The following is a 13,593-nucleotide window of genomic DNA, read 5'->3' on the forward strand; positions in this document are numbered from 1 at the left end:
GACAAATGTGAGTCAACAAGGAAGAATAATTAAAAAGTCACAAAAATGTGATATAAAATATAAGATGAAAAGTACCATTAATAAACTATTCATATTATGTGGGTATGTACATTTTTTATTGCGGCAAAATTTTACTGTGTATCTAGTAATTAAAATGTAATTGTTAATGAAGGGGTGATGTTTATTCAATGTATGATTTAATAAAGACTGTCTTTTTAAATAACTAACTTAAATAACACTCAAAAATTTATTTTTGACGCTCTCAAATCAAATAAGTAATGATTGTTATCTTTAGGCTACAAGTGGAGACGGATTAGATTTAAAATATTTTTCAAAAAGTTAGCAGTGTTGTTTGTAACAAATAAAATGGAATCCGCTAGCATGTCCCTATTTATTTGATTGTGAGTTTTCCATCCCCACCAGAACTTTTGGAGAATAAATAGAATCTACGTGTAAAGTAAAATTTGCTTTATAATCAGATGTGCCTTTACGCATTTGGAAGTTAGAGACAACTCACAAGTCTTGGATTGGGTGAAGGCAATGATGCCATTTCATCCTCAGAACGCTATTTGGAAGAGCAGTTAAAACAAATGCAAAATGAGGGGGAAGACTTAGCACAAGTGGATTTTTGTCTCATGAGATTCGCTGAAGTGTATTATTTTCCCTAGAAATGCCTTAGTCCCAGCTTGTGCTTGTCTTAATTTCCTCCACAGCCCTCGCAGGGTACTTTGCATATTAGTAAGTATGAGCTGACTTGAATTGAATTAAGCTTGGTGCGATCCAGCTGCTCTTGAGGCAACTGGCACCCCAAAGGCATGGAGATAGAGCAGTCCTTTTCAATAACTAATCTGTGGAACTATTTCCTACTCTATGTAAGTCCTGGAATTCTTACAGACAGTCACAAAGTGTGGAAAATGGCTGGATATTAAAGCAGGACGTTACAGACCTACTAAGCCAACCTTGTCAGATTTCTTTTCCCTTCACCCCGAAGTAGGGTATCAGGAGTTAAAACTTCAGGAGTTACGCAAAACTCTAAGCCACATCTACTCTTACATTCTTGGGATTATTTGGGTCAATAGTTTGTCTTTCATGTGGTGTGCTTACATATGGTTGGAAGTGGTGAAGTCATTTTCACTGAGAGCATTACAAAGTAGAGAGTCTGAATGCTACAAAGGGGGGTGATTGTTATTAACAGTCAATCAAGAGAAACAACAATTGAATCAGGAGTTGAATGGGTAAAACAATATAGAGTTAGTGTTTTGTGAATTTTGTGTATTTAAAAAAAAGACCTAGGGCATTAAACCAAAAGTAAACCAACTGAAAATTGGTAGTTCTTTTAATTTTATACTCATTTAATTTGTGGACTAATTCTTGATGCATATGTTTAGCCAAAAGTTGAAAAGCAAATACAAAGATCAAATTTCCGCCTCCACTCCCCACCCCTAAAGAAGGACGTTAAAAGTACTTAACTTACACATTTTACTGGGTTGATTTATTTAAAGCTCAGTTGACCTAAATGTTATAAAACGTCTACACATAAAGATGTTAGCAGGTATTTTTATATGGGCAAATCCTGAATATGATGGAAATGTAATTTCAACTTGGAACATACAACTAGCAAATTTAAGAATAGGAGTTTTCTTTTTAGCTTGTTGTGGAAATAACACCATGTCTTTGTTTTCAGGTAACAGGGTGAAGTCACTGCCAGAGCTTGACTTCCTGCTATGAAAAAGGTAAGGTATGAAAGAAAGGAACAATCCCAGTGGAAATTCCACCATAAGATCACATACCGACCAAATCTTACTATTTAGTATTTCCACTTGTAGACTAGATTTTATTTGACATAAATATATCAAAAAATATGTGCTTTTAATTTAAATTTCTTTCTTTCTGAAAAACAAAAGGCAAGGCATCTGTTCTATAAAATGAATAAACTTAGGTGGAGTTTGCTAAGTACCGTGTTTTCTAACTGTGGCCTCTAGAGTTTATTTAATGTGGTTCATCTTCAGGAAGTTGCAGAGTAATGAAGAGTCTTACAGGAAATAGTGACAGTTTTACTGTTATCTTTAGGAAAAGTCCCACGAAACAAAGGAAACCATTTTTAAACTGTCTTAGAATTTTTTTTTAAGCTCAGTTTAGGATTGTATAATAGAGTAAAGCGTGCCTATTGTTTGCAGTTATTCCTTTAATAATAATAATTATCACACATGTTTTGGTGATTAGTAATACCATTGATATGGCTCCCTAAAAACCTCATGAATTTTAGGTAGGTTAAATTAGAGTTGTGTTTTTTTTTTTTTTTTTCTTTCCCTTAAGGCTTGGAATAGATATTTAAAGACTTGTCCAAAGCCACATAACCAGTTAGTGGCAGAACTGGTGCTAAGGACAGGTTTGCTGACTTTAGCTCCATCTCCGTTGTTTTGTTTTTTTTCTCATTACTTCATCCTATCTTATTTAATTTACTATGGGGAAATATATTCTGAGGAAAATAAAAATAAATGGAAAAGAATAACATGAATTCTAAATTAAGGCTGTTGTTTTAGTAATTTTCAGCATCCTGGTTTATTTCATTCCCAGGATGTTAATGCCCTGCAGTGGCTGCTGACATGCAGCAATGAGGCTCCAGACTTGGGCTCAGGAGTCAGGCACTTGGGTGGGGCTTGTTCTGCCCCTCACTAAGTGTGAGAGCTTGTGTCTCAGCTGCCCCTTTGGAAGATGGAGAGCATAGCAAAACCTACCTTTGGGGGGTTGTTGTGAGAATTCAATGAAGTATAGTTTATTTAAAGTATTTATAATAGCATTGATGTATATACTAAGTGCTCCCCACATGTTAGAGACTTTATATTTACTTTAATAATTAATATTACCAAGGAAGATGAAAGATTCATTTTCCCCAATTAAAAAACTAAAAAAATTAGGGATCAAGGGGAAATTCACTTTCTGGAGAGGGGCTTCTCAGTGCTCCAGTGATCTCATAAGCATTGTTAGTTCGCGGTAAGGGCCATTGAATGAGAAACAGAAGAATAATGTTTTCAATTAGTAAACATTTTATAAACAAGGTAAATTAGCAGCTTAGTTACTAAATTAAATTATCTTGCTTTGAAACTCAGGCTTTCTTCTAAAGAAATATTTGTTAAATAGACTAAGAAGTCCCTTTAGATGTGGCATTACTTCTCAGAATAAGCACTGTCAGGAATTCTGGGTAAATGTATTTAAGACATGGATTAAATATTCACTAAGTATGTGAGTTTAAAAATTATAAAAGTCTTGGGAATTTGTTTTAGAAAATCTACCAAAAGTAAGCACCGTGAAAGTAGTAGTTTAATTTTTGGTTCTGATTAGAGAAACTGACAGTTCTTTTTTTTTTTTTCTCAGCCAGTTAAATATATATAGAATTAGAAACTGGTAAAGTTGGAAGAAAACACTTCTGATCATGTGGTCTTATGCTTTTCAAGCTTCTCACCATGGCACCTAATTATAAAAATGTAACCTATGAAAACCAGGAGGAGCAGCTGTAGTTGTTTCAAGAGAGGGGGTTGGAGCTGGACTCACCGCTTCTGCAGAACTCTGCAAAGCCCGTGAGCGCACCTCCCCTTCAACAGGTGAGGAAACTGACTCCGTAGGCAATGTGCGCCTTACTCAAAGACACACTTTCAGACAGACAGTGGCGGAGCCAGTTCTTGAATAAATACCCTCTCCTCTTTTGATTTTACCCTATATCCTTCGTAGTAAAGGATCTATAAATTAGAGCCCTTTAACAATCCAGATCCTTTTCTCTTCTCCACTTTTATTATAGAGTTGTACTGACAGAAAGTCCATTTAGCTTGATATCAGCATGACGGGCATATCCTTGGATCAGTGCAAATCCATCCCAATTAAGGTTTAATTGATTAACTCATTAATATCTGCTAATCACCTGCTCTGTGCACCTACTGGGTGCCATATTACGCCCTGGGAATATGAAGTTGATGAAAACGCCATCTTTTCCCTCATAGGTAGAAGAGGAATGTAGAGAGAGATGCATAAATAAATACTGTGTCTCTTGTGGCTTAGCTAGAAAGTAAAAATTGTGTGAAAAATATTAATTCTTTAAACATTAAATATTAATCATTATATAATGCTCTGTTCATGGTAAATGCAATACTTATATACTGGAAGGAAAGGCAGGATTTCGATTAATTTTTATTAATTTATATTTTTATTTAGACTTTTTTAAAGCAAAAAAAGTTACTTTATTTTTAATGATTTTTTTTATTAAGTAAGTAATTTAGTTATTGCTGTGAGTCACAAATCCCATGGGCTGGATGCCCCCTGATCTCCGTTGGATGGTTAGGTCACTGATGAAGTTGAATAATGCTGAGGATGGAGGGTTCTTTCTTGTAGTCTAATCCTACACTGGAACCTGAACGGGTGGTAATGGAGTATAGATCTCCTGATAGAAATATATCTCCTTATGTAATTACTGATGGCCAAGGTCGCTGTTTATTCTAACTAGTCAAAGTTGCTTTAAGCCTAGAGTGGTTCCTCTCAATGATTAAGCTTGATTGATTAGCCATGATCAAGACAAAATCAAAGACTTCCTTTGGCAGGGAAAATTAATGGCACCAGAGACCCGTGCAACTATGCTAGGCCTTACTTCGGGATTCCTTGCCTTCTAGAAGCCTTGTTCATATTAAAGTTCAGAATTTTGAGGATCACCTAGCCCCTGTTACAAGTGCTCACCTGACTGTCGCTACCTCGATGTTGAATTGTGCTTATTTTTGATTGTTACAGTAAATCAGAATTTCTCTATTGCTTGCTATCATAGTAGGCTGCCCACCATACAGTGAATCCTCCCTTACTTTATTCTACCATGTCGAACAATGTTTACTGCTCTACCAACCTTAGGGAGGGTATCTGGTTCTCTTTTGTATCCTGATCCATGTATCTGTGCTTGCTTCTACCTGAAAGCTTACCGCACTAAGCGTTCTCTGTAATAACGTTTGTACTGTAGACTTTAGTTTCCATGATGGAGTCATTTGTAATGGACAAACCTTCCTGCAATAAATAACTAAAAAAGCTGGACAGAATGTATAAGATAATATATTGAAGACATTGGAGAGCAACTGACATAGTCGGGACGCAAGGGTGGTTCTGATCCTTGAGAGAAGAGAAGCACATTGGCTGCACTTAAATTCTCCCTGGCTACCCCTATGAGAGCATTGTCTAAATTTTAGCACAGGTAAATGAAGTATAAGAAGAAAGTGGTGGGCTTCCCTGGTGGCGCAGTGGTTGGGAGTCTGCCTGCCGATGCAGGGGACACGGGTTCGTGCCCCGGTCCGGGAAGATCCCACATGCCGCGGAGCGGCTGGGCCCGTGAGCCATGGCTGCTGAGCCTGCGCGTCCGGAGCCTGTGCTCCGCAACGGGAGAGGCCACAACAGTGAGAGGCCCGCGTACCGCAAAAAAAAAAAAAAAAAAGAAGAAAGTGGCAATTGTTATTGGACTAAGGAGAATGATATCAGACTTTGGGGCAAACAAAGTGGCTAGAACTAGAGGGGAAAATTTCTGGAAGGGAGTAAGCCTCAGAAAAGTAGCCCAAATATCTCCATATAAATTCTGTTCAAGTCAATTGTCAACTACTAGTCTGTACATAAGCAGGACAAAGACCTCAAGAAATGTAGCACAAAAGGACATCTGAATGGCTAAAAAACAGATCTCTGGGGGTATTTTAGCCTCATGACACCAGGGAGAGAGATAGGAATTCAAGTACAGGGGCATTGGTAAACGACCTCAGGATCTCAGTGGAGACCCTGTCGGTCAAGCCCTAGTAGTAGGGACCTTACCCTAGGAGAAATGAAATACAGCAGAGCTTTAAATCAAGCTTAGACAGGATCAGTTGATCTACCAGCATTTTTTTCCTGAATTTCAGAAAACCATTTAACTCTCTTTTAAGGACCATATCAGAGTCTCTGTGATACTCAGCAGTCAATAAAAAATTACAAGATGTCGGGCTTCCCTGGTGGAGCAGTGGTTGGGAGTCCGCCTGCCGATGCAGGGGACACGGGACACGGGTTCTTGCCCCGGTTCGGGAAGATCCCACGTGCCGTGGAGTGGCTAGGCCCATGAGCCATGGCCCCTGGGCCTGCACGTCCGGAACCTGTGCTCCGCAGCAGGAGAGGTCACAGCAGTGAGAGGCCCGTGTACTGCAAAAAAAAAAAATAATAATAAATAAATTACAAGATGTGCTTTAAAGCCAGAAAAAAAATAATGACCAAAACCCAAGAGAAAAAAGACAATAAACCCATACATGATTTAGATATTGCTATTGTCAGATAGGGACTTTAAAATAACTATGGTAAATCTGATCAACAAAATGGAGAAAATGATGTACAAAATAGATGAAAATATAACTTCAACAGAGAATTGGAATCCATATAAATTAATCAAATGGACCTTCTTGAGCTGAAAAATACAATATTTTATGTTAAAAACTTTGGATGTTTTGAACAGCCAGGTGAACACATTATTGATGAACTAGAAGACACAGGATTGATGAACTAGAAGACAGGTCAAAATAAGCTAAGAGAGAATGGAAACAGAATAGAACATAAAAGACACATGGTACACAAACTGACTTCTGAACTCACTATTCTCCAGAAAGAGACTTCATACTTGGAAGCTCTATGGATTGCTTTTTTCTAGACTATTGGATGCTACTAGAAACATACTTAGACATATCTAATTCCATTGCTGATTCAAAGCATTTGCATTTTCAAGGGAACTTAGGGAACTGAGAGATGCTTTTGTTAACCTTAATGGAAAATCTATTTCCTTTAAGTTGTATCTTTACCAAAATTTGACAACTTCTGAAAAGAGAACAGAGTACAAGATCTTAGGGAGTAGAAATAATCTATATCAAGTTTTCTTCCTAAAGGAAATAATGCAACGTCTTAAGAGTGTATTTTCATGTTTTATTTTTTTTTTTCATTTTTATTCTAGTTTTTATTTCAAAACTATTTGGATCAGTAGCAGATCTCTGTCCCTTTTACTTTATCCTGTTTTCTTTGCTTCCCACTTTTGATCTGTCAGTGCTTGTGTTCTGTGCCTTTTTACTATATTAAAAGTCTATAAGGTTTTCTTTCCATTTCTGGAAAATTAGGCAGAGAGCAGAATTTTTGATCCAAGTCTTCATAATTTGCAGCATGAGAACTGTTTCGGTTGCAATGCATCTTTTATGGGTTTTAAACTATTTTTTCTTGAGACTTTTGTGCATTGCTTGTAGCCCATCCTGACACTGTTGGGGGAAAATAACATACTCTGACAGTAGTCTTACTGGTGTCTTGGAAAAAGACAAAAACGTGGAAGGCAGATTAATGAAGATATTAATGAAAAGTGGATAGTGTATTTTATTTCTTTCTATTCACTGATTCTCAACTAAAAATTAACCAAAAGCCAATGCTTGGTAACATAAAACCTTGGCTATGTAATATATGTGGAAATGGCTTCTGACCTAGAAATAACATTGTGTTCCCTCCCACCCCCTACCGTTTTCACCCAACAGCCTCATCCCTTCCCCTCCCCGACAAATCCTTGATGATAAAGAGATTTCCTCTGTATACCCAATAACACATGAATCCAATTGCAAAGAACTGATTACACCACAACTCTGCCTAATATATTGATACTATGATGACCCAGTTTCTGAGGCTAAGATTTTTTTCTTGATCATAAAATGCTTTCACAGATGTTAAGTCATTTGATTTTCTCAAAAATTGTGTGAGGTACGGAGAGCGAGTATTATTACACCTATTTCACAATAAGGAGACTAAGGTAGATGAAGTGACTCACCCAAGGCAATAGCTAGTAAGCTTTAAAGCCAGGACTCATGCCTTTGCTACTCTTCAGTGTTGACACCCTTACTTAGGAGGCTTGGGTGGAATGGTAGGTGGATGCTAGGAGCATTGTTATTATTGAAATGTTTTCATAGTATAAAGTAGGACTATGCCTACCTTAAATCCATGATAGGTATAGACTATATTTTGACTACTGTTCTAGCGCTAGTGGAAGAGAGATGTTCTACTTTGCAGAAGCCTTTTACAATATGAATCCCTAAATCCTTTTGGGAAATGGTAAAAAACAATAGTTTTAGAAATTTGTGCGGACCTTAATAAAGAGGAAATGAATACCCATAAGTGGTTTGACAAGCTCAGGAAAATGTTCTTGGGAATGTGCAATAATGGTTCAGATTAGATGACATCCTGAACCAGAAAGGACTTTGCAGATCCACAGTTATTTAAGGTGTGGACCAACAGGACGCCAAGCACTAAAGCATGTTCTGTGAATACTCCTAGTGTCAAGGTCATATTGGGAGACAATTCTTGGAGTGTCTTGGAGTCTCACATTTCTCCCTGTCTTATGAGCAAAGGAAGTAACTAACTTTATTCCACTCTATTATTTCCAGAATGTTTGTGCAGTGAACAGCCTTAGAAGATGTAGATAGTGTCTCCCTTCAGAGCAAAAGGCAGGCATGCTTACTGTCCAGTATAAAAGATTCAGGTTCCCTAAGCTCAGGGTCCTTCTCCTATAATGCTTATTGTATGTACAGGTGTCACCTGACCCTCTTTGTGTTGCCCTATGGGAATTGGCTCTCTGGGAACTAGTGCAAGAAAATAATGATATTCTGGCTACCACTACTGCTGAGAGGAATAAAGTCAATTGTCTCTGACACAGGCATGTCACATATTCTTCCAGCATCTGTAAAAGTATGAATGTTAGTTTGCAAATAGCCTTCACCGCACAGTTCTGACATGTCTCAAGCCATCTCCTCCTCTCCTAATCTCTGTTCTAGTGCAAAAAAAAAAACCAACAAAAAACCACAAGACATTTTGAGTCCATGAATGTGGTTTTCTGAGTCTTGTGTATTTTTAGCAGGATGATTCTGGCATTTCACAATGAACATTGTGGAAACCAGATATGTAGTTGGTAGAGATCAATCAGCAAATCATGACACTGCAGAGAAGTTGGAGATTCTTAGATAATTCACTGCTCCTCTTCCCCTGCAGACTTCAGTCTCTTTAAGTCCAGCCTTGAACAAACCTGGGATATAGGTCTTCAGTCTGAGGAACTGCTTTTATCTTCCCATTTTATTACTCAACATATTTGGAAATTATCCTCATTGTTCCTCACCAGGCTGGATTTTCATCCTTAGCTCATTACTAGACTTCCATTTCTGCATAGCCCTCCAGTTCTTGGCAAGATAACTGTGTTCTCTCTCTTGATTTTTTATGATGGAAATTAACACAAAAAACCATCTCTGATAATATTTAAGATCATTTAAGATGGGGAATGTTTTTTAGCATTCTAGATTAGGTAGGGGCCAGTCATGGGTAAGAAAGTTCTCCAACCTTGGACTCTCCTCTTGTTAAAGGTTAATACAATTTTCTAAGACTTAATGCTACCTAAGGACTCTGAGGTTCACTTCTGTGCCTGACCCCTTTTATTTATGCTCTCTGTCTTCAGGATTTGGAGCTTAGTTTGAGCCCATTAACTTATGGTTTACTTATGCTTCCACAGTTCTGCCTTCTCCCTTCCAAGCCCCCAGTAAGTCACCCATTTGATTCTGGGAGCTGGTCAACCCTGATGCCTTGCAGAAGCTCAATAAATATTTGTAGAATGATTAAGTGGAGGTACTGGATCTTTTTTTGAGCCTTTTAACCAGAGCTCTTCAATCTAACCAGTACCTTGATTTCTCCAATAAAAAATACATGGAAAGAGAGATAATAATGCTACCGGTCATGCATAATATAATACCAATACTGGCCGAGAGCTTACCTTATGCTTGGTACCGTGCCCAGCGCTTTAGATATATTGCCTTATTTAATCAATTTACTACATGATTACCAACATTTTACAGGTGTAAAAATGGGCACAGGGAGAGTTTGTAATTTTTCTGAAGTCACACAGTGACGGAACTGAGATTCTTCTGCCTTGTAAGAGCCAGAGTTATTTGGTGCACATATTACATGGTTAAAGAAGAAAATTGAACGTTTACTCTTGGGTAAGGCTAACTTAAATCAGCCATAAAAATGTCTTCTTTGTCTCAGGATCAGGTAAAAGATCAGAGTCAAGCCAGAAAACCTGAACTTTGTGGAAAGCAAGCCATGGGTATTCTTGTCCAACTCCTCATTTACACAGCTCCCTCTCATATCAGTTGGGTGATTAGTTAATTTCTTCTTTCATTTATTCTAAGAATATTTATTGAAACCTGATTTGGTACATAGCACTGTTCCTAAGAATTCAGGCTAAGTGAAGAGAAGTAATTCCCCTTAGGGGAAGGAGAGCATTCCTTGTGGACCTGCCTGAGGCCAGGAGTTTCCCCCAAAGAACTGGAAGAAGATAGAACTGTTGTGAAGGGTCGAGATACAGACTGGGGACTCCTTCAGTGCTTGTAAATTCCTGAGGGCAGGGACTGTATCCGTGTCTTTCATGGCTGCATCCTTTGTGCTGAGTACACTGCCTGACACACAGGAGTTGCTTCAAAACTATGGTCCAACTGAATTAAATCAATAGCCTCCTAGGATGGTTTTTTTTTTGCCTTATCATTCTTCTAGAATTTTACTAAAGTTGTTGATTGGAAAAATTGGATACATTGGTTTATTATAAGTGTTCAGATATTAGATTAAACGTGACCAAGTTTCAGTTTCTGCTTTTTCTTTTTCTCTAACCAGAAAAGAACTTTGTCATTTACCACATTTCATATTCCTTTAGTACTGTATTTTGGATCAGGACAGTATTTCTTTTTTTTTACTTCCAAGATGCAGAAAACAATACTATAGAAAAACTGCTCACATGTGATAAACTAAACTATGTAAATATACATAGTCTGCTAGGTTGGGTCATATGCAACTGACAATATTTGGGAGTTTTTGACCTTTAGTGGTTAAACTTAATGGATTATGCTTTATTTTCCTCTTCTTTTTTTTAAATAAAACAACTGAGATGTCTATAAAAGAAGAAAAATTTCTCCACAAAAATTTCTATGGCATTTTCCAGGTTGGTGTACTTCTGGCTATAATGAAAGATGTGTGCATTTTTCCTTTGCCTTATCAGAATTCTTCCTAACTGGATGGCCTGTGGCACAAACTTACTTTCCCAGCTCTAACTATTATGTGAATGTGTGCTGGATAATTTATTTCATATTATTTGAGGCCTTGTGAGTATTATTAGAATGAGAGGAAACCATGAAATTATGGGTTCTTGGTTCACTACTTTAACAAATATTTACTGAGAGCCAACAAAAACAATATTTACTGCCTGAGCGGAAAACGAAAAGACACAGTTCTTGCCTCCTTTGACTTTATTTTTTTTACTTTTTAAATTTTTTGGACTAATATCTGCTATTTATTGGACAATTTGCACAGCACTGTGCTACACATCACATACATTATTTCAGCTGTTTCTCACGGAAGCCCTATGAGGTAGATATTGCATCCACACCTTACAGAGAAGACAACAGTTTCAGAAAACTAAGCTGCTTGCCCCTGATCACACTGCAAGGGAGAAGCCAAACCATAATACGATCCTAACCTGTCTCACGCACCAGTACAACCTGACAGGGACAAAACTTATCTCCATGTATGAAAGATCCAGGTTTTCAAAGAGAGGTAGAATCACTTCATTTTATAATCACATTTAGTATCAGTGGCATCAGTGTCTGAAAAAAAGGTCTCTAAACCATTCTTCCAGTTTACTAATTCTGCTAAAATGTCAGAAATGGCATCATCAGTGAAGCTGCCCATTAGCCCTCTGGAACAAAACATCCAATGAAATGGGCCTTTGTTTATATTTAGTGCAAATTACACTTCCAGGACTTTAGCTTGGAGCTATCCCCCTGCACAGATATGTAAGCAGATTAAATAAATTATGGTATTTTCATTTAGTAGAACCTTATGTAGCCAAAAAAAGAAAGAGGTTCTTTGTTCCTTACCTACGGATATGGAATGACCTGCACTGGGGAAAACACCATATATAGTTTGCTATCATTTGTATAAAACACCCCCATACATGTGTTTGTTCAGGCACAAAATCTTTCACAAAAGGATATAGGAAACTAGTGAGTGCCTGAATCCAGGAAGAGGAAGTAGGAGCTGGGGGACAACACAGATCACTTTGTATTGACCCAGGGGGAAAGTTATGTATTTAAACTTTTTTTTCAGTTAAAAATAATTATGGACTATTATACATTTGAAAAATTACAAGAGTAATTTATGGTTGCAGAAAGAAAAACACAAAGTCTTCTTATGAGAATCACTATAAGTTATAATGTAAATACATTTTTTTAATGTAAAAAGGCATGAAATTTCCTTTATAGACAACTTCTCATTTATCTACCATGTAGTGTCAAATGCGCCTGTAATCCCATGAAATAAGTATGATTCTTATGAGAGAATAGAGCCAGATCAAATGCATCATTAAGAAAAAATATGCATACTAGACTATGAATTCTACTGAGGACAAAGGCCATTACTTTAAATACTTTAAAATTCTCCAGTTCCTGATAGGGTTCTCAGAACAGAGTTTCTTGGTTAATGAATAGCAAATTGATTTATTGGTTAAATTAGCAACTATGAAGCTTCCTGACAACAACATAAAATTAGTGGATAATTCACCAGAAACTGGCTTCTAGATTTTCATTTTAATTACTACTTTGAAACAACATAATTTAGTACCAAAGGTTTAAACACCCAATATAATTGCTAGACTGTGAAATCAGCATTATTTATATCTCATCAGCTCTACAAAACTCATCAATTTTTCTTTTGAAAACGGTAGTAGAAATCCCAAAGAATAAGGGAGAGACTACTAATTTAAGGTCATGTTTACTAATCTAGCACCATAATTCCATTCTCAGGACCTCCCAAGTGGCCAGAAGGAGGAAGGGAAGAAGTGAGGATGTTTGAAAAGTAAGGGTTGTTCTTAACTTGTGGCCCCATTTGTGCTGTAAGGCAATACAGGGTCTAGCAAAGAAGAAAATTGCTGAGGCTGGAGACGAAAACAAAAGCTTTTGGTTCAGATGGTAAAGGAGGCCCTCAAGAACAGTAGAATCAGTTTATCCAGGAGGCAGTGCTGGAGTCGGCCTCATGAACTAGGGGGTTTCTTCTTGGTGTCCACGTCCTTTTCAATTTCTTCAAGTTTTTTAGCCAGGTTTGGTATGTCATAGCTCTGAGCCAGATACTTTCCCACCACGTTGCCAAGAGTAAATCTAAGCAGGAACTGGAGCATGTGTCGGCAAGGAGGGCTCGAAGGGCAGCTGCAGCTCCGTGGGCCAACCGAGGCTGCCTCACCCGGCATGATGCCTCCTTTGACTTTATTGTTTATGGTTTCTATTGTTTATCTCAAAGAGCCTTGTAAATAAATATAAAATTATAGTTGTGATAGGTGCTTTGAAGGAGAGTGCATAATAATATAACTGTAAATACTAGGGGGAATGGGTCAAGTTGGGGACGTCAGGGAGGATCTTTCTGAGGAAGTGAAGGCTGAGCCAAGGTCAAGTACAGTTTTTACCCGGATGAAAGGAGACCAGCAGTGGGGATATGAAACAACACAGTCCAGTT

At 37.6% G+C, this 13,593-nt stretch overlaps 1 protein-coding gene across 1 annotated transcript; it reads right to left on the reverse strand.

Moving 5' to 3' along the window:
- Positions 1–13,028: 13,028 nt before the first annotated feature.
- LOC309831567 (short transmembrane mitochondrial protein 1-like) lies at positions 13,029–13,261 on the reverse strand (the record flags this gene model as incomplete). Its single annotated transcript, XM_082668804.1, has 1 exon — positions 13,029–13,261. The coding sequence occupies one exon, from the start codon at positions 13,259–13,261 to the stop codon at positions 13,118–13,120; it is 144 nt and encodes a 47-aa protein (XP_082524930.1). The 3' UTR covers positions 13,029–13,117.
- Between the last annotated feature and the right edge of the window lie 332 nt (positions 13,262–13,593).

This window comes from Grampus griseus (assembly GCF_964374135.1).
Source record: "Grampus griseus genome assembly, chromosome: 13".
Taxonomy (NCBI): domain Eukaryota; kingdom Metazoa; phylum Chordata; class Mammalia; order Artiodactyla; family Delphinidae; genus Grampus; species Grampus griseus.